This window comes from Pseudorasbora parva, chromosome 14, assembly GCF_024679245.1.
Source record: "Pseudorasbora parva isolate DD20220531a chromosome 14, ASM2467924v1, whole genome shotgun sequence".
NCBI classification, from domain to species: domain Eukaryota; kingdom Metazoa; phylum Chordata; class Actinopteri; order Cypriniformes; family Gobionidae; genus Pseudorasbora; species Pseudorasbora parva.
Genome location: NC_090185.1, coordinates 36,612,433 through 36,637,103, shown reverse-complemented (window position 1 = coordinate 36,637,103; position 24,671 = coordinate 36,612,433). Strand labels below are relative to the sequence as shown.

Sequence of the window (24,671 nt, the reverse complement as noted above, 5' to 3'; positions counted from 1 at the left end):
AGCGATCTTATTGATATAACTCAAGTCTCTTCAGAAAAATGTAGAATGAACCTTCACATGGATTCGTTTTACGATCCCTTTATGAACTTTCTGAAGCGTCAAGACACAGACATCTTTTCTATTTCATTAAAAATATCTTCATTTGGGTTTTCGTTTTTTTCCCCCTAAATTCTTGTTTTAATCATAAAATCACTCATTCAAGAATTCAAGATCTAAAACTTTAATCATTTTTTTTGTAAAAAAAAATAAAATATATGTAAATGTTAAAGAGCTCTGTTGGAAATTGTGTGTATGTAGTGAAAGTGTCAAATAAAACAATAATAGCTAATTGTGTGCTTAGACATTTACACTAAGAGAACATATTGACATGATATGTTTACTTAATAAGCTTTCTTTAATTGTTCTTAAAAAGGCCTTAAATTTACGTTCATAAAAACCTGAACACATTATTATTATTTTTAAATGTACAACGAGTTACTTTTTCAAATAAGTAATGCAAGTAAGTTACTTTAAAATCCAAAAATGTCTGTTTCAGTCTTTATTCATTGAAAATCTTGACATCTGACCCATAGCCAGATCTTTCGAATGAATTGGTTGGTGTGGTTAAAAAAAATCACCTACTGTTTTTAAAGTTTTAGTTTGAATTTAATTCGCCTTATTCACCTGGCGGCCATTTTGAAAACTCTAACGCCGTTGTGGGGTACACAAACCCGGAAGCTGGACTCCGATACAGTACTAATCAGTAGCAGCATTCTGTGTCACTCACTTTCTGCCTGCTGTGTGTAACTAAATCATGTAATGCATCACTGATAATATGTTTATGTATATAGTTTTCATTTGTTAATGTTTTTTAATTTTCCTCCTAATTTAATTTCTAATGTTCTGCTCTTTTCTGGTACGTTTTTCCATACTTACAATATACAAGCAGGCCATTTGTATTCCTCCATACCAATAAATGTACATAATTACCCTTTACAAACCTAGACCAGAATGCCTATCAATGTTTTTGAATGACTTATTTCTTTCTGATGTTCTGACCAGTTGTCAAGTTATGAAAGACATCATCCATGTGTCATAAAATTGCACTTTATTCTTTAGATAAATGGACATTTTATTTTACATATATGAAGATCCAGTAGCTTATACACACATCTCCCACATGTAAATTACCTGTATCAACTATAATACTGATCTGTCCAGGTTGACACTATATGATAGATTAAAATAAACTGATAACATCACCGTTTTCTCCAGAATGACTGCAGCCGAATCAAATTTTGTTGCAATATTGTCCTGTTTAACACCGTGAAGCTGCTTTGGATCAATCGGTATTGTAAAAGCGCTAAATAAAGCTGACTTGACATGTCCCAGTCTTGCTAGTGCTCGAGTCTTTCGAACTTCGTCTGTAGTAAAATGCAGAAATTACGACCAGGATCCCTTCTGATATTTTTTTAATCCACTCTCCATGTAATCCCTTATCCTCCGGAAAACGGTGAAAGGTTTGACCTCTGTAGGATTTTATCCTGAGTGACGAAGTGCAGTGAAACAGAATGCGGCTACTGATTAGTACCGTATCGGAGTCCAGCGTCCGGGTTTGTGTACCCCACAACGGCGTTAGAGTTTTCAAAATGGCCGCCAGGTGAATAAGTCGAATAAAAAATAAATTGCTTGAGATTGGATCCATGCCTCAACTCTCCTTGCCTGAACGGACCGTGAGGATTATCAGCGAACTTACTTAAATTTCAGTCTGTAAAAGAACCTCTTTTAAGGTTCAGTTATTATTACTATGAACTAGTTGCTTATTAGCATGCATATTACTAGGATATTGGCTGTTTATTAGTACTTATAAAGCAGATATGTAAGTGTCACTCTCTGTGACACTGCCACTCTGTTTGCAAGCGTAACTGTGTTACTATGGTTACCAGTGTTTATAGTGGCGGATTAATTTCGAACTGTAATCAAACTGACTGGAACTACCTGTGCATTAAACGGTTTTACTGCACACCTTCCAGCCAATCAGAATCGAGTATTTAAACAAACCATGGTATAATAAGGCCTTATTCTTCATGACCTTATTCTGCATCCCTTAATACCGCCCAATACCTAAACTTAAATGCTACAAAAACTACCTTACTAACTATTAATAAGCAGTAAATACTGAGGCAAAAGTCGTAGTTAATAGTGAATATGTGTTCCCCATACTAAAGTGTTACCCTGCTCACTTATGGAAGAGAAGAGGTCAGATGGGTTTGGAAAAACATGAGGGCGTTAATACTTGTATCACAGTTTCCACCTGGTCTGTTTTCTTGATCATCAAATCATCACACATTTTAATGAATTATGAAAAATCATGTGACACTTAGTGACACAGTTGTGATGCTGAAAATTCAGCTTTGATCCCAGGAATAAAAAAAAAAGAAAGAAGCTATTTTAAATTGTAACAACATTTCACAATATTACTGCCTGTACTGTACTGTACTGTACTTGGTTGTAGATGGTACACTCTAAAAACTGCTGGGTTAAAAACAACCCAAGATGGGTTAAAAAATGGACAAACCCAGAAATTGGGTGGGCCCATTCAGTGGGTTCAAACAACTCAATTTCTGGGTTTGTCCATTTTCAACCCAACTTGGGTTGTTTTTAACCCAGCAGTTTTTATAGTGTAATAAACAAGGGGAAAGAACACTATTAACATTGCAAAATTCAACGGTAAAGCAGCAATAAAAAGTCAGTTGTCTCATTATTCAGCTCAATTTACTTCAATGTTGATTCGATTTAGCTCAGTCGCAGTGTCAGTGTTGCAAAGTTATGAAATATTTTGGTTAATCAGTTTTCTTCTTCGCCAATCCAGCTGTAGGAACATTTACATGGTTAGTATTTCTGCTTTCATCCACTGATGGCACTCAATGATAAAGAAAGTCATCATTATTCCACCGGGGAAAAAAAACATAATCACCGAATGCATCACAAATGACTCCTGGACACAGTAAATACGACGAGAACGTTACAGTGCATCTGGAAGTATTATGTTTAGAGAAAAATTTAAGAGCTGGGACAGTTGCATAAATACAAACCCATCTTTAAACAAACCTAACAATTAATAATTTCAAAGTATTATAACAAGAAGAATTTGGAAAGAAACACAAAGGCATAAAGATACTCTGTATTAAAGGGTTAGTTCACGCAAAAATGAAATGTATGTCATTAATGTCTCTCCCTAATGTCGTTCATAAAGACTCAAACGGTTATGAATCAGTGAATCGATCAATGATTCGGATCGCCAATGTCACGTGATTTCAGCAGTTTGACACGCGATCCGAATCATGAATCAATACGCTGATTCATAACCGTTTGATTCTTTATTTGAGGTTTGAAACCAAACGTGGAAGAGAAGACAATGCTGAATAAAGTCGTAGTTTTTGTTATTTTTGGACCAAAATGTATTTCCGATGCTTCAAGAGACTCTAATTAACCCACTGATGTCTCATATGGACTACTGTGATGATGTTTTTATTCCCTTTCTGGACATGGACAGTATAGTGTGCATACACTTGCATACGCTCTCAGACTAAATATAAAATATCTTAAACTGTGTGTGAAGATGAACGGAGGTCTTACAGGTGTGGAACGACATTAGGGTGAGGAGTTAATGACAGACATTTCATTTTTGGGTGAACTAACCCTTTAAGATACTAAGATACTCTAACGCAATTCTTCACTGGCATTTACGGTTCCATGAAGAACCTTTGACATCCATATGGAATATTTCCATTCCATAAAAGAGTCTTTAGATTTTTAAAAGGTTCCGTAAACCATCAGAGATGAACAATGAGATAAATGGAGGAGGTCAAACTGAGGTTATGTTGAATTAACATTATTTATTTCAGTAAACTTAAGTTTTTTTTAATGTAAAGTTATTTCAATGCCGTCTAGTTGAATCAGGTTAACATTCTTAATTTTGTCCAAAACTATTAAGTTCAATTATTCTAAAATGAATATCAAACACACTGTAAAAAAAGGCACATTTTGAACTTTTGCTGTACAATCGACTTGGATGTTTAAGTTATTGCAACTTAAATTATGTTATACTGAAATAAGTTACATCTTGTATAACTAATAAAAACAAGTTTAATATTGCTTAACTTATTTTGATGAGTTAAAACAATGTAAAAACATATGTTGTCAACTTATTGAACATATAATTTTTTACAGTGCAAAAATCAAAAAGTAACCCACTGAAATCACAAATTTACAAATGTTATCTAAAACCTTTTTAAAAATCTTATTGGCTAGCCATTTACATCAATGGCATGCCCAAAGTAGTTTAATTGACATTTAACTTTAATTAGCAGGTCCTCACCCTGAGCACACACTTCACTTCACCACAGTGGTAACCTCTAACACTAACATAACACACACTTTTAAGTACCAACATTAAACATTAAAAAGTCTCTCCATTTTCTCATCTTATTAATTTTTTTTTTTTTACAATAGCACTGTTTTAAACTTTTACAAAGCATGATGGGAAGTGAATGTCTAGTTTGTTCGCCTTACTTAATTGAATCATGCTATTTGAAAATAAAAACATTAAGTTATGTCAAAGAGTAACGGTTTTATGTCAATATAACATGAAGCTTTTGAACCAGAAACCTGATATAATGGTGTTAAATCAAGATGAGTTACTTAAATAAAGTGAACTACATCATGGAATCTTTTTTTTTTTGAGTGATATCAAAACGAAATTCAAAATTTTCCAATTTTGAAATTGCTTTCCAAGCCTTCCACGTTCATTTCACAGCTTAATATCATGCTCGCTCACCTTCTGATGGATGAAAAGGCAGCACCCCATCATTGGGCTTCACAGCACTGGTCCTCAGATACACACGACACCCCCAAAAACACCTTCACGATCTCCCACCATGGAGCGCTGTCACCTGTCTAACCCTCAGCCATGTGTGTGTGTGTGTGTGTGTGTCAGTACACAGAAGAGCAGCAAACAGGATGTTCTGGAGGAAGTGTGTCGGTGCTATATCGGGCCGAAGCAGTGAGCGAGCTTTCAGACTTCAGCTCGGCTTGTGTTTGTCTGAGGCCGGTGGCGTCAAAGGCTCCTTCAGTGAGACCAACAGCATCCGGTTACAGCACACAATCGCTTTTCCACCCTTCTCACCCACATGAGCAAGGGCTGCTGGAAAAAAACTAGGCTTTACACTAGATTTTAAATAATTTTTTTAGTACATTATTATCTGAAATAATTAAGTTTTGCAGAAGTTAAATCCTAATTGTTGATACAAAACTTACACTGTAAAAAAAATATTTAGAAAAAAAGTTACCTGGTTGCCTTAAAATTTTGAGTTAATACAATGAATTTTTTTGAGATTCGACAACCTTTATTAAAATATTATTAAAAGATTTTGTAAGCATATTGAGTAATTGTGTGTGTTTTATTTCTGATGACGCAGTGAAACATGCCAAATAGTGCCATTTTCATGATTTATCTTTTTTTTATGTGGTTCAGATACAATAATATTTTGAGTTTCTATTTATTAAACAAATTTCCTTCATTGTATCAACTCAAATTTTTAATTTCAATAAACTCAAAATTTTAAGGCAACCAGGTAACTTACTTTTTTAAGTTAAACCAACAAAAAACAACCACATTTTTTACAGTAAAATATTATTACAATTTAAAACAACATTTTTTTATGCACTGTAAAACACATTGTTGGTTTAACTTAAAAAAGCAAGTAACCTGGTTGCCTTAAAATTTTGAGTTTATTGAAATTCGAAAATTTGAGTTGATACAATGAAGGAAATTTGTTTAATAAATAGAAACTCAAAATATTATTGTATCTGAACCACATAAAACATGTGATAACTCATGAAAATAGCACTATTTGGCATGTTTCACTGCGTCATCAGAAATAAAACACACACAATTACCCAATATGCTTACAAAATCTTTTAAAAATCTTTTAATAAAGGTTGTCGAATCACTAAAAATGTTCATTGTATTAACTCAAATTTTTAATTTCAATGAACTCAAAATTAAGGCAACCAGGTAACTTTTTTTCTAAATATTTTTTACAGTGTGTGAACATATTGTAAAATATAATTTATTCTTGTGATCAAAGATGAATTTTCAGCATCACAACTGCAGTCTTCAGTGTCACATGATCCTTCAGGATCATTCAAATATGACGATTTGATTATCAATAAACATTTATGATTATTATCAATGGTGAAAACGTAATGTTTATGTTAAAACCATGATACACTTCCATTCAAAACTTTAGGGTAAGTATAAGATACTTGTATTCAACAAGGATACATTAAAATGCATGACAAATTTCTATTTTACAGTTTTTCTTAATTGCTAAAACACTAAACCCTATTGTCTGAACCAAAAGTTTAGTTGCCTGAACCCTCTGATTGAATCAATCACTCTTTTGGCAAAACCATAAGCACTTTTCACCTGTTTAGACACAACTTGCCAACACATTTTCATTGTGATGCACCCGCGCTGCATAATGAGCACAGGTGACAAAAGTCAAACACAATTAAAGCACAGATGTCACCACTTGAACACAACAACTCAATATTGATCACACTTGTGGCTAATGATGTGAGGGAACATATACAGTGAGCCAGTTCGAGAGCGATGGTTTGTGAGGCCCTACAATGGATAGAAATCTGAGAGGAAGAGTACTGTACACAAGTGGCAAACACATACAATTTCTGTTTTGTCTTTTTGTACAAGTGCTAAATGCTCAGGGTTTTTAAATTTACAACATGTATTCAGCCTACAGTGAACAACAAAGATTTATTTCTCCAGCTTCATGTTCAGAACATTGTGTTTTCTATTTTCTACGTAGTTTTTAGTGACTGTTCAGTAGTGTTTTTAATTTTGATCGACTCGGGGCACGATTTGACAACATAGTTCAGTTTTGAGCACAGATTGAACTGTTTGGAGGTGAAAGTTTGGTTTTATAAGAAGAGTCTGAGGTTTTTTGAATGTAGCTTGAAAATTGGGTTTTGTGTTCACAGTTTAGAGAAAAGGAGAGCAGCTCTCGAAAAATGTGTCTTAGCAATTAAGAAAAACTGCAAATAAGTCCTGGAAAAACAAGACATAATAACATAATAATAAAAAACATTACTAATAATAATAATAAAAAACATTACTAATAATGAACTGATAATTATTGAGCATCAGCTCATCATATCAGAATGATTTCTAAAGGATCGTGTGACACTGAAGACTGAAGTAATGATGCTGGAATAAATCACAGTTTAAAATATGAAATTACAGTTAATTTAAGCTATAATTTAATATATTTACTTTGTGGAGCTGTACCTGCACTGTCACAGTTTAGAAGATTTGTGTACACTTAGAGAACAGTTAGCAACAGGAAGCCATTAAATCCCTGCTAAACACACTTCCTGGAAACAAACGGTCTTCCTTTAAGCATTTCCTGTCGAAGAAGCACGCTGTGTATCTGATGCTGTCTTTAATGCACGCTGGAAGATCAGATTTACATGAGGAGTATACATGAATGTCACTGCGGTGTTGTAATTACCAGTGGGATTTTCTTAGATTTTTCTCAGTTTCTTTTCAAATGGAAATTAATTAATGTTGGTTAAGTGTGTATATTGACAGTACAGTTAGGACTTTTTGGTGAGGCCGCTCACGAGACCTTTTAAATGGGGTCTTAAACTGGAACTACACAGTAAAACAAATTGTTGGTATAACTTTAAAAAGTAAGTAATCTGGTTGCCTTAAAAAAAATTGTTTATTGAAATTAAAAATTTGAGTTGATACAATGAAGGAAATTAGTTTAATAAATAGAAACTCAATATATTATTGTATCTGAACCACATACATTTTTTTTTTTTTGATAAATCATGAAAATAGCACAATTTGGCTGCGTCATCACAAATAAAACACACACAATTACCCAATACACTTTTAACAATACAACATATTTTAATAATATTTTAATAAAGGTTGTCGATTGTCAAAAAAAGTCATTGTATTAACTCAAATTTTTAATTTCAATTAACTCAACATTTTAAGGCAACCAGGTAACTTTTTTTTTAAATATTTTTTTACAGTGTACTAGTGTATGGTCACTGCACTTCACTATTACACCCACATTGGGAAAATTCAGACACAGATTTGATTTATGTATATTCACATAAAAGCTGCACAGATCCGATTTGAACATCAGTGCACTTCAGGCTCACAACGGCACATTCAGCGGTGTTGTGAACCTTCGTAGCTGTCACAGTTGGGTTGCAATAACGAGTAGTAAAGGATTTAAACACAGAAGCTTAACTTCTATTAAAAGAAAGAACTCAGGGCACTAGAAACAGGAACAAACTGGAGGCTTCCTGTTCTGCTAAGCCACACCTTTGTCAACCTTTAGTTCAAGGCCAGGGTGGCCCCTCACTCTCAACAAAAGAGTACAGAATTGTACCTTTTAAGATACAAGTGGCCGTCACTGGGGCTGTACCCTTAAGGGTATGTTTTTGTACCTCTAAATCAGGGGTAGGCAAGTTAAAATCCCTGAGAGCTGATGTCCTCCAGAGTTTATCTCCAACCCTACTAAGCCACCACAATATAAAACTAATGGCGCCCAGCGTACATTGCAGCATTAATTATGTCACTATTGTTGAGATTTATGTGCCGATTCTTGATCAAAATTCAGAATGTCTAATCTGTGGCAAGAAAGTATTGGTGAATATTATTTATTAATGTTTTATTCAGTGATGAGTTTAGTCAAGCATTACTCTTCATGATGACTCACATTAGAAGCCAAGAGTCGAACTGTCCAACTAAAGGAAACACTGATCTCCATAACGGTGACCAAACATTTTCAATAAATCATAAACATCTAGACCTGTTAATTCTCAATAAGCGCTTCTATAGAAGTCGTTCAGGGTTGGAGCCTAACTCAATTGAGAACAATGGTATAATTGTACCCTAAGGACCAATTGTGTATCTTTAAAGGTACAGTTATACGTTTTGTTCACCAAGGAACAAAATTATACCTCCACTGTACTTTTTTTCTGAGAGTGCTGAACACTTGCCTCCAGTGGATCCTTAACCTTACAATTTAGTACATTCTTTATCTATTGAGTTCACAGCACTGACACATTTCAAGTAAACTGAAACTGTTTAATTGTTTTGAGTTGTATGAACTTATTTCCTTTAATTTAAACTAACTTACGTTTAACTAAAACTGGGCTGAGATTTTTTAAGCATGCTTTGCCCATGGCACTTGAAAGGGAGAGTAAATACCAAAGTTAAGTGCAAGATGAATGGTAAGGGAGATTTAGAAGTGTTTAATATTTTGTTATGCTAAGAGTTTCTATTAAAGGTGCCCTAGAATGAAAAATTGAATTAACCTTGCCATGGCGAAATAATAAGAGTGGCAAACGTCCCCTTTTCCACCATATAAGTTAAAACGATAGTCATTTGACAAGGCTATTCATTTGGCAAAAATATAAGTTATATATTTATATTTTTGAGAACTGAAGTATGGTGTTTCCTATGATGTTTTTGCCTATTTGTATTTCAGATTAGGCTACATCACAGTCACTGCGTAACGTTAGCCTACATTGTGACTAACGTGATATAAACATTGCATCGTTGACGAAAAAAGACAAGTCTAAAGTGTAGACTGAATGACACACTTTAAGCAGAACATCTCAAATGGAGATTGATCAAATGCAGCTTACTTGTTTATTGGTGTTTTCAGATCATCCGTGCGCGAGAGAGAGAGAGCTTGCGTGCATATGGTTGCCAGATTGGACATGTTTAGGTAAAAACCGGAGTATATACGGGTTTCTTTTCACAGAAAAGCTCTGTTTGGGGATTTAATTACTGAAATCTGGCAAACGCACGAATGCGAGCTCTCTCTCTCGCGCGGATGATCTGAAAACACCAATAAACAAGTAAGCTGCAATATCTCAATCTCCATTTGAGATGTTCTGCTTAAAGTGTCGTTCAGTCAGTCTGTGTTGTGTCAGGACGGTCAGGACTCACGAGCCGCTTTACTGAACTGCTGTGAGCTGCTGAAATAAGCCAATTAGAGTAGAGCTCAACATTAATATTCATGACTCTTCCAAATAAGGCAAAAACAGAGCATTACATCCTAGGGACAATTTATAGGGTTGTAAATGGACCTGTAAAACTGATTCTGGACAATTTTTTTTCCCTTTAAATAAGCCACATACCCTCTATGTAGATATCAGAGAACAATTTAACATATTGTTTCAAATCATTCTAGGGCACCTTTAACGTGGGTTTTTGGAGGGTTATCATTATGGTGACAAGAGGCGCATAGTTAGAGAACAGGTAGGTGATAATCACTTACCCTTGCTCAGTGGCGTATGCAGAATTTTATTTTTGGTTGGGCCTGGGCAAGGGGAGCAGGCCTGGAAACTTTCAAGCGAGGGGGTGGGGGGTAATTAGAAAATAGTATCCGTCCACATTCAAAACATGAGCAGTGGTTACAACAAACGTTAGATACCTTATTTCCACTTTTCAAATATGTTCTTCATTTTTATTGAAAATAAACACATTTCCGATCTGATATATGATGAGAAAAGAAAGTACGTTGAGTTCGGCAAAAGGCGGATTCGAACCGCAGGTTGAATTGCGTCAAAACATTGTGCCGCACACCTTACCCCTACACTATCATAACAGATAGAAAATTATGGCATGCTCCTGGCTTTACAGAATGAACATGCGCTTGGAATTGAAAAGTCTCAACGTTACCTGCGGGCCTGATGGATGGGATCTCTCCCGCGGTTATGCTATTTTTTTTTATTTTTTATAAAGTTTCTCTATCACACAACTGCAAACTATAAGCTAATTGAATAGGTAAAAACACTTCATGAAGTCAGAGTCGCGAGCCGCTTCACACACGAGACAGCCTGACAATTGCCCAACGCAGCTGTCAATCAAACTCATCAAGCATTATGCAAAAACAATAGACTGTAAAAAACACATTTTATTTATTTCAGTATTTAGGATGTTATAATAAATTTGTAATTACGTTAAAATAATCTAAACAACTGTTATTTAACAAATATTATTTTATTTGTATAATAAACTGGGACTGGAACTATTCATCATAGTGGGTGGGCCTGTGCCCGTCAGGCCCGCCCGCTGGCGACCCCCCTGCCTTTGCTGAAGTACCATCTGTCAATTTCTGTAAACATGATTAACTGCCTGCATAGGGACTATTTTCAGGCGCTGCGTAATGTCATTGAATCACTGCACCCATGGTACAGCAGCAAAGTTCCTTGATTTTTATGCAGGAATGAAAGATTAGTTCATTGCCATATCGGCCTAGAAAATCATAACTTTTCATTTTCCATCAGTCTTAGTACATGATGTAACTACTGAAGAGTCAAGTTTTCAATAGGAAAAATATTAAAAGTCTTTGGTCATTTTTGAGAATCTATTGACAAACGTTCATATTGAGATTTGCGATTTCACTCTAATGAAGACAGATGAGATTACTGGGGTCTTTTTCTCATATTTTTATTAATTTTTTGACAAAAAAACATTTGATTTCTCTGTAATTATTATTCATATTGCTGTCTAATTTACAATTTATTCCTGTAAGCTTATTTGTGCAGAAAATACATTTCATCACAGAGAAGATGAATTCAAGCTGTGACACTTTTAAGCTATGATCTGGAATCAGATGGCATTGATGATTAATGAAGAAACTGATGTGTTAATGTGATCTAAGGTCTTTTATGAACAGCACATGTAGGTCACAACTGCAAGAACATTTTATGGTGTTATCTGAAGAGATATGAAGTCATAAACCCAACATTTTGTAATCACATTGGCAAAATTCATAACTGACCTTGTGGTTTGATTAAAGAAAAGTCTGAAAGGATATGGCTCAGCCCTTGGACTATCTCACGACAGCAGATCAAGCGAAGGCCAACAGAGGCATTCTGAAGGGAGTGCGATTCCAAAATCATCAGACGTCCCATTAACCTTTGATATAGTGCCATGCTCAGAATTTATGTTATTCGTTGGACATTTATAAGCAGTCTAACACAGTCAAACATATTGAGGTAAAGCTTTCTAAAACTATTACTGAAAAGCACAACACTGCTGAAAAAGCCTCTATGAATTTTTCATGGAGGTCGGTTGATTTTTATGATAGCTGCTCATGAGTTGTTCAGCTTTGACTCACAATGCATGGACTTTCTGATAAAGCTTTTTTACACAGGAAGATTTGCTGGTTGAAGGGAAATAAGGAAATGTTTGTGTTTTGTTTCTTGCATTCTGTCATATGCTATAGAGGCACACATTTGTTTCACTAGGTTATCACTGGGACATTTGGTGGGTGGATGACTTTACTAATTCCACAGCTACACACAAGAATTATTATTATTATTTTTATGTGCAATATTATTATTATTTGTTGTTGTTGTACATTTATGTGGATAATGTGCATAAACACACTTTAGTTTAAAGGTATTGTTCATCCAAAAATATAAAATCTGTCAAAATATGTAATTAACTATTTTTTTTTAGGGGAATATAAAAGTTTTGAAAAATTACTTTTTTATTGTAAAACAAATACTAAGGCAGTCATTGATTTTGTATTTTGTACTACACAAATATGTTAATTGCAACTTAATTAAAATGCTGGCTAACTCCTACAATTTGATCTTTTATAGAATCTTTTTAGCTAGCCGGAGAAGGTCAAAATAACAGTGTGATCTTATATATATATATATATATATATATATATATATATATATATATATATATATATATATATATATATATATATATATATATATATATATATATAAATATATATACAGTGCCTTGCGAAAGTTTTCGACCCCCTTGAACTTTGCGACCTTTTGCCACATTTCAGGCTTCAAACATAATGATATGAAACTGTAATTTTTTGTAAAGAATCAACAACAATTGGGACACAATCATGAAGTGGAACGAAATTTATTGGATATTTCAAACTTTTTTAGCAAATCAAAAACTGAAAAATTGGGCGTGCAAAATTATTCGACCCCTTAAGTTAATACTTTGTTGCGCCACCTTTTGCTGCGATTATAGTTTTATGTCACTTAGGGTATGTCTCTATCAGTTTTGCACATTGAGAGACTGAACTTTTTGCCCATTCCTCCTTGCAGAACAGCTCGAGCTCAGTGAGGTTGGATGGAGAGCGTTTGTGAACAGCAGTTTTCAGTTCTTTCCACAGATTCGACTCAGTGCAGTAAAAAGTCACGCCTGAAAAAATCCTGCCTCACATCTCCCCCTCTCATTTCCATCAATCGGGGGAGAGGATTTTACAGGCGTGACTTTTAACTGCGAAGAGTCGAAGAAACCTGTACATTAATTTCTTCTGCTTCTGTTACACTTTTGCGGGAACCAATCACAGATTGGCTTATCTATGGAATTACCTTTGTCTCAATAAAACTGAAACTATCAAAAATAGAAGAAAAACACAGAAAAGCACATGTCCATCAAAAGCTCTTTATCCAATCAGAGTAGATCACTGTTAATCCCGCCCCCACGAGAGGTTTGTGTCGTTTTCATCAAACGAAAAACTGAGAAACGCAAGCAAAATCTTTGGCAAAGTATTCACAATCCATGATTTGCAAAAACGAATCTCTGAAAAACATTAACAAAGAATGAAGCATACTGAATATCTTGTTACATTTGTGCAACTGAGTTAGTTTTTCTTATTTTGTAATGGCATATTTTTGATTGTTTCTGAAAAAGTTTCATTCAGTTTTATAAAGTTTGGTTCAGTTTTATTGAGACAAAGGTAATTCCATTCTTATCCACCTGGCACACTATTGGCGGGTTTAACAAGATTACAGATAGAGAAACGATGGGCCATTTTCAAATTGATCACGCCTCTTGTGGTCTGATTGGTTGAAGGACTATCCAATTACATACAGAGTCATTTAAATAATACACACTGATCACACCTCTTGTGCAGTAGAAATACAGAGCAGACTCCCCAGACCCATGTTCAATCCTAAATTGAGCTTGGTCTGGTGATAGCCCTATGCTGCAAATCCATTAATTTAAAAAAGGCAGAACACTCTTCCTGTGAATGAAGCTCAACAACATCACCATCATATCGTCTGAACTCACCCCTCTGAAGAGCCACTTCTCTGATGTCGAGAGGAGAGAAAAGGACTCCTTCCTCTGCAACATCGGCCTGGGGCGAGAAAACAAGATAAAGACTTCAGAAACAAGCTCAAAGAGACATTAGGGTGGTATCATACTAGCACTTTTTTTTTTTTTTTTTTTACCATTTATTTAATACAATTTCAGTTGGCATATACATCAGATTACACAATGAATAACAATCACATAAAACACAGCAAACATTTACACCATTTTCTCCCTCCCATCACCCCATCCCCCAGAAAGAAAGAAAGAAAGAAAATAAAAAATATCCACGGGGGTTGCTTTAAGGCATACTTAAGTCGGGTAGAGATCATTTCACAGGTCAATGCAGAAGATCATGATGCTATCCTACTCTCTCAAAGTGTCTTATTATAACAGGTTACCAACATTAACAAGTGGCTGAAGGTCTCCATACATCTTCAAAAGCTTTGTTATGTATGTACGCATCAGCCATTTGAAGCGTATGGGTTTCAAACTACTGTTGACTGTCTGCATCTGAGCCTTCTTACATGCCAATCTTCACGAGATATTTCGTCATCTTTATCTTCTCTCCGTAATCTTAGCTTGGATTCTGAGGATTCCACACAAGCACTTTTGGTGCGCACCAAGGTTTGATTGACGCCAGAGTCCGGCTTGTTTGTATGATCACTGCAAAAAAGGCTTTTCTTGACTTGACTTGTTTCTAGTCAAAATGTAAAACAAATTCTTATATTAGTTCTTACATTCAATTTAGAGAAGTAAAAATAACTCTTGTTTTGGGAAAAAACATACTCAAAATTAAGAGTTTTTACTTAAAGGACGAATAATCTGCCCGTGGGTTAAGCAAAATAATCTTAAAACAACATTCTTTTACTTTCCCTACTTGCAGATTATTTTGCTTATTTTAAAAGACAACTCCGGTGAGAAATGACCCTAGGGGTAATTAACAGATGGTTAGCGAGTAGATCGTTCTCTGGGATGCGTTTTCTTGAAAATCAAATGTAAAGAGTTTTATCTCTAAAAACAGATTAGCTTATAACGCTTGTCTATGGGGCACAGGGTAAGTGAAATTAAATCGCTAGTTACTACCACTAACAAGGCTAAAATAGCCTCACACTAACACGGTAGCATAATGAGGGTCCCAACATGCAGACCGAAGCATTGAGAACTTAGTAAGTGTACAAACAGTTTAATAAGAAGATATTTTATAAAGACGCTTTTACGGACAGCAGCCATCTTGGAAAACAGTCTCGACTAGTCGAGCAACGAGCGCTGTGCTAAGTGAGCTGATCAATCAAGGAGTTAAGTTTGTGAAATCTAATTACATGGACATTTTTATTTTTATTTATTATTTTCTCTGTTGCGTTCAGTGCTTTCTTCCGGGCCTTATGAGACTCCAAGTCCAAGTCCAAGTTCATCACTTAGCACAGCGTCTGTGGCTCGACTAGTCGAGGCTGTTTTCCAAGATGGCTGCTGTCTGTGAACGCGTAATGCACTCCCTGCGTCCCAATTCGCATACTATCCATCCTAAATAGTTTTCGAAAATAGAATTAGTATGTCCCAAATCGTAGTATGTTGAAAAGAGTATTCCAAAGATTCCCGGATGGTTTACTACTTCTGGTCCGAATTCGAAGTGCGGATCGATGGGCACTCTAACAGCTGATATTACCCACAACCCATTGCGAGTTGGACGAGGATTCGATTAGAACTACAAACGCGGATAAAAAGCGTTAAAAAACTACAAACATGATGGATGTGCGAGTTTGACGGTTAAGTAGAGAAGTTTAGATAAAGGGGTTTGAGTGACCAACTATCAATATTTAACCCGACAAAATATATTTATTCAGTGTTGTCCACATTATATTTCACCTGCCGCAGCATTGTGAACTTTTTTAATGACACGTTTGGCCATTAACTTTTAAATGCATCATTATATTTAAACTGCAAACACATGAGGAGAGTCTCTGCATTAAAGACACACACAGCAGATTAACGAGCGGCTACATTTCTCTCCGATACGGTAGGAGATTAAACTGAATGTGAAGGATTTGAACTGTGACGAATCTGACGATGATTGACAGGGCAGATAAACTGTGACGGGATGCACGTTACGAAGCGACGGAGTCTGTTAAAGATGGTGAAGTAGTATGTCCCGAACTTTGCATACTTTTCTCCTACACACTCAAAAGTATATACCTTTTCTTCACAAAAAGAGTACATACTTTTAAGACGTAGTATAAGTAGGCGAATTGGGATGCAGCAACTGTCTTTATAAAATATCTTCTTATTAAACTGTTTGTACTCTTACAAAGTTCGCAATGCTTCGGTTTGCATGTAGGGACCCTCATTATGCTACCGTGTTAGTGTGAGGCTATTATGAGCCTTGTTAGTGGTAGTAACTAGCGATTTAATTTCACTTACCCTGTGCCCCATAGACAAGCGTTATAAGCTAATCTGTTTTTAGAGATAAAACTCTTTACATTCGATTTTCATGAAAACGCATCCCAGAGAACGATCTACTCGCTAACCATCTGTTAATTACCCCTAGGGGCATTTCTCACCGGAGTTGTCTTTTAAAATAAGCAAAATAATCTGCAAGTAGGGAAAGTAAAATAATGTTGTTTTAAGATTATTTTGCTTATTTTAAGCAACAACTCTCTTAATTTTGTTATTTTTTCCCCCAAAAACAACACAATTACTTTTGCTTGTCTAGTAAATACTTCTTGTTTTAATTATTTTTAGATGTTTGGACTAGAAACAAGACAAAAATATTACAGTTTTTTTTTTTTTGATTGCTTACACACTAAAATTAAAAGTAGTACACTATTAGCAAAACCTTACACTCAAGAAGCAAAACATCAGCCCATATTTGCACAACTATAAGCACATTGTCAACCTCACACTTGTGACCAGATGGAGGTAGCAGCAATGCAAGGATGGATTCGTCATTCAAGACGTTTCTTTCCAAAGTGTCTTGCTAATGACAACGTTGCCTGCAAAGTTGATGAAAATCTCTGGCCAGATCCAGCTAGGCGAAGAGACAATGTCTAGTATTTTATTTATTTATTTTTTTATACAGTCAACTTGCAGTACACTGTGTAAAGTGACATTTTGTTACAGTATTATGAATGTCCATGTCAACATTTTGGGCGTATTGAAATAAATGAGTTTCTTTAGTCTGCAACATTGGTCTAGTGTAGTGTTTGGTAGATTTACATTATATTTGTATATTGTTGATGGTAGCCTACTCTAATCATAGGGAAGTAGAAGTGCTAAAAATGTTTTAGGTTTATCACAGCAGAGTGTAACTCGTGCAAACAGAGTATAGTAATGTGAAACGTGTGTTTCATATGGCAAGTGTGGTTTTTAAACAGAAGTGTATAGCTAATTGGGTGTGTGGTTATGCTAATTGTGTAGTGTTTTGAAAACACGGGCCCTGTTTTGAAAATCGTGCTTAAGCAATCCAAAAAAACTGTGATTAAGGAAAGCATTTTTTGCAGTGATGTGAACACAATCGTACTCGGGTTTGGACCAGGCAATCGCCCCAAGTGTGAAAAGACCCAGCAGCCGAGACTAGCACAGATAGCCACTGACAGCCCTAAAGGAGCGCTCATTTACTGTTGTTCAGAAATTAAATCCATTCATTTCGATAAAGTGTTGCAGAAATGATGTATTTTTGTGAGCCAAAACCAAGAAACGAGTTGGCACTTTAGCATTTCCAGTTCCATCGTCCTGAATTCAATGGGTTTTTAATGGGTTTTTGGTTAAATGCTTGAAATCAGATCTGTGGTGAACACAAGCTCAACATCTTTTTGTGTTTTATTCTACACCATAAAATACATCAGTAAAACCCCTTGTGATTTTTTTTTTTAAGCTCTTGTCTTGTAAAAGGCGATTGAAGTGTCTAAACGGGACTAGGCTGTCAGGGACAATAAACATCATGCAAACTCATCTACTTGTGTTAAAAAACTGCGCACATGCAAACTATTATAACTCAAACTTTCAATTAAAATATTTAATATAAAGTCTGAAAGAGTCAATGGTGGTTAAGTTGAAGTCATGTGGCAGTGAGCCTGTTTACATGCAAACCAGTAAACTGACAACGCAAGTTAAAATTAATAAATGACTTTATTAATAAACCGGGTTATTTCCTTATACTGACGTCAAAACAATAATGTCATATCTGACTCAGAGTTTTCCAAATGTTCTGTCAGTTGTGATGTTAAATAAAGCGCCGTGTCAGCGGGAGATTTACGGCTCATATTATCCCTCATCAGTTCCAGATGCAGCGTTTTGACTGAACCTCTTCTGCTTCTGCTGCCTGAGATGAGAACACATCTTTACAATTTTATGGGTGTTAAAACAGTCTGCGTTTGTGATATATGCCCTTATTTCATGCAAAACTCGCTCTGTCTGGATGCGTTTAAATCTGCTCTAAGATTGCGTTTTTGTCACCTATCACACATCGCACATCAATAAGTCGACAGAAAGCAGTTTAATGCGTTTACCTGCAGTGCGAAATTGGGCTAAGAACCAAAAAAGTCCCTGTCCCGACCGGTTTATGCTTACACCGTTTATGACCTTACTCCAATAAAAGAAAACAGGTTACCGCGTTTGCATGACCATGTTCATTGTCGGCTTATTAGGCATAATCGGCTTAAGAACGGGCATGTAAACACACGTATTAAGTAACATCAGTATTAAGCTTTATAGGCATCCACACGATTGAAAGTTTCGCATGAGGGTGAAAAAGTTTCCCATGCAGATTCCACTAGTGTTGAAAGTGTTCACGCAAATTCGCTGCCGCTGACCAACAGAAAAATACTTTTGCAGAATTTTTGGTTAATATGACTACACCTTAAGGGGTTTTCCTTCCACTGTGCTGCTCTTCCATTGCTTTTTCTATGTAAACACATGCTACACTGTAACAAAAAAAAGTCACAAACTGAAATATTTAAGTACAATCGACTTAGATGTTTCAGTTATTTCAACTTAGACTATGTCAAACTGACTTAATTTTTGTAACATTTCTTAACTTATTTTGATGATTTACAACAATGTAAACACATATGTTGTCATAAGTTATTGAACATATTTTTTACAGTGTAGACGTACATGTTTAACCATTGTGCAGCTTATTTTGTAGTGTCTAGCATGTGACATGTTCTTTAAAAAAAGTTATCTTTAGACAGGGCTGGACTGGTAATCTGGCATACCGGGCATTTTGGGGCCCGGTATGCCAGACGCACTTTTGGGGCCGATAGGTTATTGAATTAATTTATTTATTTGCCACTTACTGGCCCCTCATGCAGTGACAGCGGCCGATTGGTTTGTCTTCCGAATTGACAAGCCAAAGCGAGAGATACCTCCCCTCCATATTAGGCGCTTTTTTCACAAAAAAACGTTTTTCTTTTTGAGCGCATGAAACTGATAAAGGCGAATATCCACACAGCGCAGCCACTGACGAACGTAAGCTGCGTTTATGCTGCTCTATGAACGTGCCGTTTTTGACTCCGAATTTTGTTTTATACAATCGTGTGATATGGGAACATTACAGGTTCATGGGTGAATCAGCTGAAAACGGGCGCGAGCATGTAAATACATGACCAGGTAAAGTGGAAAACAGCAATACACACAACTACAAACTTTTCACTTTAGCACAACCACAATTTACCTTGTAGCTACTAACTATGTTAAATATGGTGTTTTGGAAGAAACGTAGGCTATTTATTAAAAATGTTTCTAGCCTACCTAAAACAGCACTAGGTAACTTTTCAACCTTCATAATATATTTTTTAAGACTCTTGTGATGATACATCGACTTACAATAAGTTGAATGACACGTCTGCCATGGCCTGACGGGGTCTGTATCGTTTTTAATTGTACTTTTAAACTCCGGGTTTCGGGTAGTAACCCGAGAACAAAAAGAACTACAAAATTCTACTGCTTTACGGCATATACGTCACTTCCACCAACACCCACACTTCCTTAAATTCGGACGTGCGAACCCAACTTTGTTCGTCGGATAATATAGTCATGTCCGAAGCAGCAGAGACAAATAAGAAAGAAAAGGTTTTGTTGGAGGAAAGCAATAAGAGGAAACGAAAAAGTGACCGGATTAAATGCAGGACGAGGATCAACATGTGACCAGTGTTTGCTCGTCGGCGTGAGCTGAAGGAGGCGTGCCCGACCGATGCTGTCCTGCTTGTTACAGTGATTACCTACCACTCAAACATTGAACTGAAGTATCATATAGATTCTGTAAAATGGTAACCAATAGACTACTATAATGACGCTGGCTTGTAAACGTGAGCATCGTGATTATTTGGCGTTTGAAAAAAATAAAACCCATGAAATTATATTCATATGACATGCTGAAACATATGCCACTGACTGTAACGTTACCTGGGATGAAGACATTTCACACGCGCCGCCAGAAGAACACCTGCATGTGAACTCCTCTTGCAGTGTTCAGGTTAACTATTAATGCTGCACCAACCCACGGGCCGCTTTTATGAAGTTATTTGGCCCGCACCGCACCACTGTATATATTTTTACAACCCGCCCCACACCCACGACCATTAAATAGACATACGGGGTCCGCGGGTTATGAGACGACCCACGCATCACTAGTTCAGGGCTATCAGGGTTGCCATGTCAACAAATGCACGCGCGATGGCATCCCCTGATGTAGGATGACAGATCTTACGACAGTAGTTGAGGACATTATTTTTTGCGGAATATAAATCACTTTTATAGAGGCCGTTTTCGTATTTTCTACAGATGTTTACATTCTTTTTAAATTACAAATATAATAGTTTATTATGTTTGATATATTTTAGAAACCATATAGCCATGGTAATGAGGATCATTGTTTTACCCGTGACAACCATGATCTTACAGTTAAAGGAAACTGGCCTACAGGTAAACTACAGTCAATAAAACAGCTTTAAAGTCTGGATCCCATGAATTAAGGACAACTTTTTTTCTCTAAATGTTTAATGAACTTTTTAAATAGATATAATGACATTTAACTAAATGTTATTTCAATGAGAACCTCATGAAAGATAGATATCAGTGGCTTACATAAATTAGGTGTTAAAAATATGATTTTTTAAGGGGTAGCTCAACCCAAAAATGTGACCATTTACTCACCCTAATGTCATTCCAAACCTGAATGAATTTATTTCTGTGTAACATAAAATAAAATAATTTGAGTCTGTTTTTTTGTTCATACAATATTCAAATGGTAGCCTAACCAAAATGGCTTGGTTGCTAACAGTCTTCAAAATATTTTATTTTGTGTTTCACGGAAGTCATAAAGGTTTGGAAGGACACGCGAGTGAGTAAATGAAGACAGCATTAAAAAGCAGCCCATTTACTTTACTGCATCCTAGCTCAAAATAATCAGTGCTTTACTGTCAAGTGCATTTCTGTGTGACAAAAGTGCAATATTAAGTTTGTGCATTTGCTGTAAATTTGATAATATCTATCATTATTTGTCCCAGTATTTTATCCCCATTATTTGTCCCCATTATTTATCCTAGTTTTAATAATTTACCCAAATTTAAGGCCCTAACCCCAGCAAAAAAACATCAATGGGGAACTCATGGGCCAGATGTGCTGGGTTTGCCAGGGCCGAATTTTAGCCCCAGTCCAGCCCTGTCTTTAGACCTTGAAGGTTTTTTTTTTTTTACCTCAAAAAACATGTTCTGTGTGAACGGGGCCCCTAAAGCAGGTCATCCGCTGAATGATGGAAAGCCACTTTGGTTTTTCAACAAGACACATTAGACATCCGATACAGTCCAAGAAATGAAAAGGTGACAAGGTGTTTCATTTGGATGGAGCCATTTCCATTCACTGCAGTTTTGTAAACAGGCAGACAGGTCTGTCTCAGGGCACCAGTCATCAATGGGGCAGGACAGGCTGATGACCTCTTCCTGACCCACAACCAATGCATGTTTGTCCTGCTGGCTATTGTGACAAGGTGCTGAGAAACATCTTTTTTGTGCTCTGTCTCTCTCCAAATATTTGAGCTTGTAGTATTTATTATTTTTTGTCACACAAATGTGAGATTTTAAAACTGACAGAATGCTTAATAAAGTTACCATTAATCAAAATGGACAATTTCAGATTTTTGTATGTAATACTACACTTTGGTATAAATGGGTTCTCTGTGCACGTCATTATTGTTTTAAATTCATGTGTCTCATAATCTTGAATCAGAATAACTCCCCCTCACTCTTGCCGCGATGAGGGCGGGGCAACCTGTCACTCACATGAGATCCACCAATAGCAAACCACAACTATCCAATCAATTCCCTCAGACAAAATCAAGCCCCGCCCTACATTTGTTCTTGTTCCACCATAGTGAAGAAAAGATGAGTGCAACATTAGTTTAACGACAACTTTAAGAAAATACACACTTAACAACGACAGACTGAAATATCGGCAAGGCCAGTTTATCTGCTACTATTTTACTCATTTAACCCTCATCCTTCCCTCAGGTTATTTTGACCTAAAGTTCCCATGGCATGGGTTGTTTTATTGTTTTATAATGTGTCTTGGGGTGTACTTATATTGTTAGTATGGTTTTTACATCAAAAAATGTCATAATTTAGAAATAAAAGCCATTTTTCTATACTGATATACTCTGTTTAGAATGCTCTGTTTCAAGGGGCGTGTCTGCTGTGAGTCTTCAGTGAAAACACCCACTGTTGTGATTGGCTGACATCTTTGCATTTGAAATTAGATAAGGTGCAGATGGGGGCGTAGGCAGCTGCAACGCTGCCAGTGGAGAGAGAGAAGGAGAGAAACGGAGCTGGGGAAAGATTGCTGAGGAAGTGTTATTTTATTTTGTTTGTATCTGAGAGCTCTGAATAAACAAGAGTTAACTTTGCAACGTTATTTCTCTCACAAAATGCTTTCGCCACAGCTAACAACAAACAGGACATCGACATGAATACAGAAGAGCTTCTGTTGAGCATAATTACTGGAGCAGTGTCATTCAAACGGGTGATTGACCGATCCGAACATAAAAAAGTGTTCTTTGAATGCTCTCTGTAGTTTAATCATTTAAATAACATATTTGTTTCATGCTACAAACAGAAACGACGTGAAGTTGTTGGTTTTAGTCACTGGCTTGATTCACTGATGCATCAAGACGGCCAGCTGCAGGACTGACAGTATTAAACGATTTAGAAAGAAAGTCTGTGTGAACTTGAATGATTAGCTACACATCAGAACTCACTGATCCCAGATCAGGCATTAATGAGCACTGCTACTCACTGTTTGTGGTGGTGCTGTTGAATCCGTATGGTAAAGCCTGTGCCGAGGCGACTGATAAACTTACTACTTTCTCTACTAATTCTCTGGGCGGGCAAAGCAGGGGATGGGGAGAAAACCTTTCCTGGTATGACATCATAACAGGAGAATTTAAGATCAGCTCGACTGAGCTCTCGGTTTCTCAAAGGCAGAGAAAAACAGCCTGAACTCGTTTTACATTTATCAAAATTTCTAGCGACTTGGGGACAACATTTAGGCTAGGGAACTCAAATTAATGTTGAAAAACCTCATTAAAAAAAAATGTCATGCCATGGGACCTTTAAAATACAGTACGGGAAATAAGTATTTGAACACCCTGCTATTTTGCAAGTTCTCCTACTTGGAAATCATGGAGGGGTCTGAAATTGTCATCGTAGGTGCATGTCCACTGTGAGCGACATAATCTAAAAATAAAAGAAAATCAGAAATCACAATATATGATTTTTTTAACTATTTATTTAAGTCGTTATTTTGATTTTATTTCGATTTTTTTTCGCACAAAAAATATTCTCGTGTCTTCATTAAATGATTGTAGAGCCGCTGTAGTGAGATGGGCTTTTTATCACCGTCTTTAGTGCCTTTATGGGTCTTGAGAGAGGAAATGACATTGGTGTCAATGAAGGCCTTTCTGAGCCATCGGATTTCAACACTAATATCTTCATCTGTGTCTGAAGATGAACGGAGGTCTGACGGGTGTCCAACCACATGAAGGTGAGGAGTTATTACGAGAATTTCCATTTTTGGGTGAATTAACCCTTTAATAGTTAAAAAAAAAAAAAAAGTTTTTTCAAGCTGAATTGTTTCTCTGTTTAAAATAATAGTGGTCCTTTTAAATGCACCATCACACAAAAGCTTGTCTAATTAGTTTTGTTGTGGGAAACCAGGAAAAACTTACAAGTAAAAAAAAAAAATCCCTATTTAACATGTGTGTTTGGTTTTCCTGGTCTCCTGCTACAAAACTAAATTAAAAAATGTTTTACATGCAGAAAGGTCCAACATGGAGCAGGTTTTCTCCTTTGTAATTAAATTCTCCTTGCTTGGCTCGCATGCCCCCCTCTGGCACTTACCTCCTCACTTTATCAGCATTTAAAGATGCCTCCCACTGCGGTGGGCACATTATCCCACTTCCTGCCTCATCCATGAGTTCATTTATTCAAGCTTC

General features: G+C 36.2%; 1 protein-coding gene across 2 annotated transcripts in view; it reads right to left on the bottom strand.

Moving 5' to 3' along the window:
• Positions 1-24,671, bottom strand: part of arhgef3 (Rho guanine nucleotide exchange factor (GEF) 3) — a 137,043-nt gene that overhangs the window by 81,219 nt on the left and 31,153 nt on the right. The window contains exon 2 of one of the 2 annotated variants that reach the window (XM_067416324.1): positions 14,168-14,234. In XM_067416324.1, the coding sequence (XP_067272425.1) occupies positions 14,168-14,234 (67 nt within the window). Of the gene's footprint in view, positions 1-4,819; positions 4,951-14,167; positions 14,235-24,671 lie in introns of those variants that run through there. The other variant, XM_067416325.1, reaches the window with a different exon arrangement.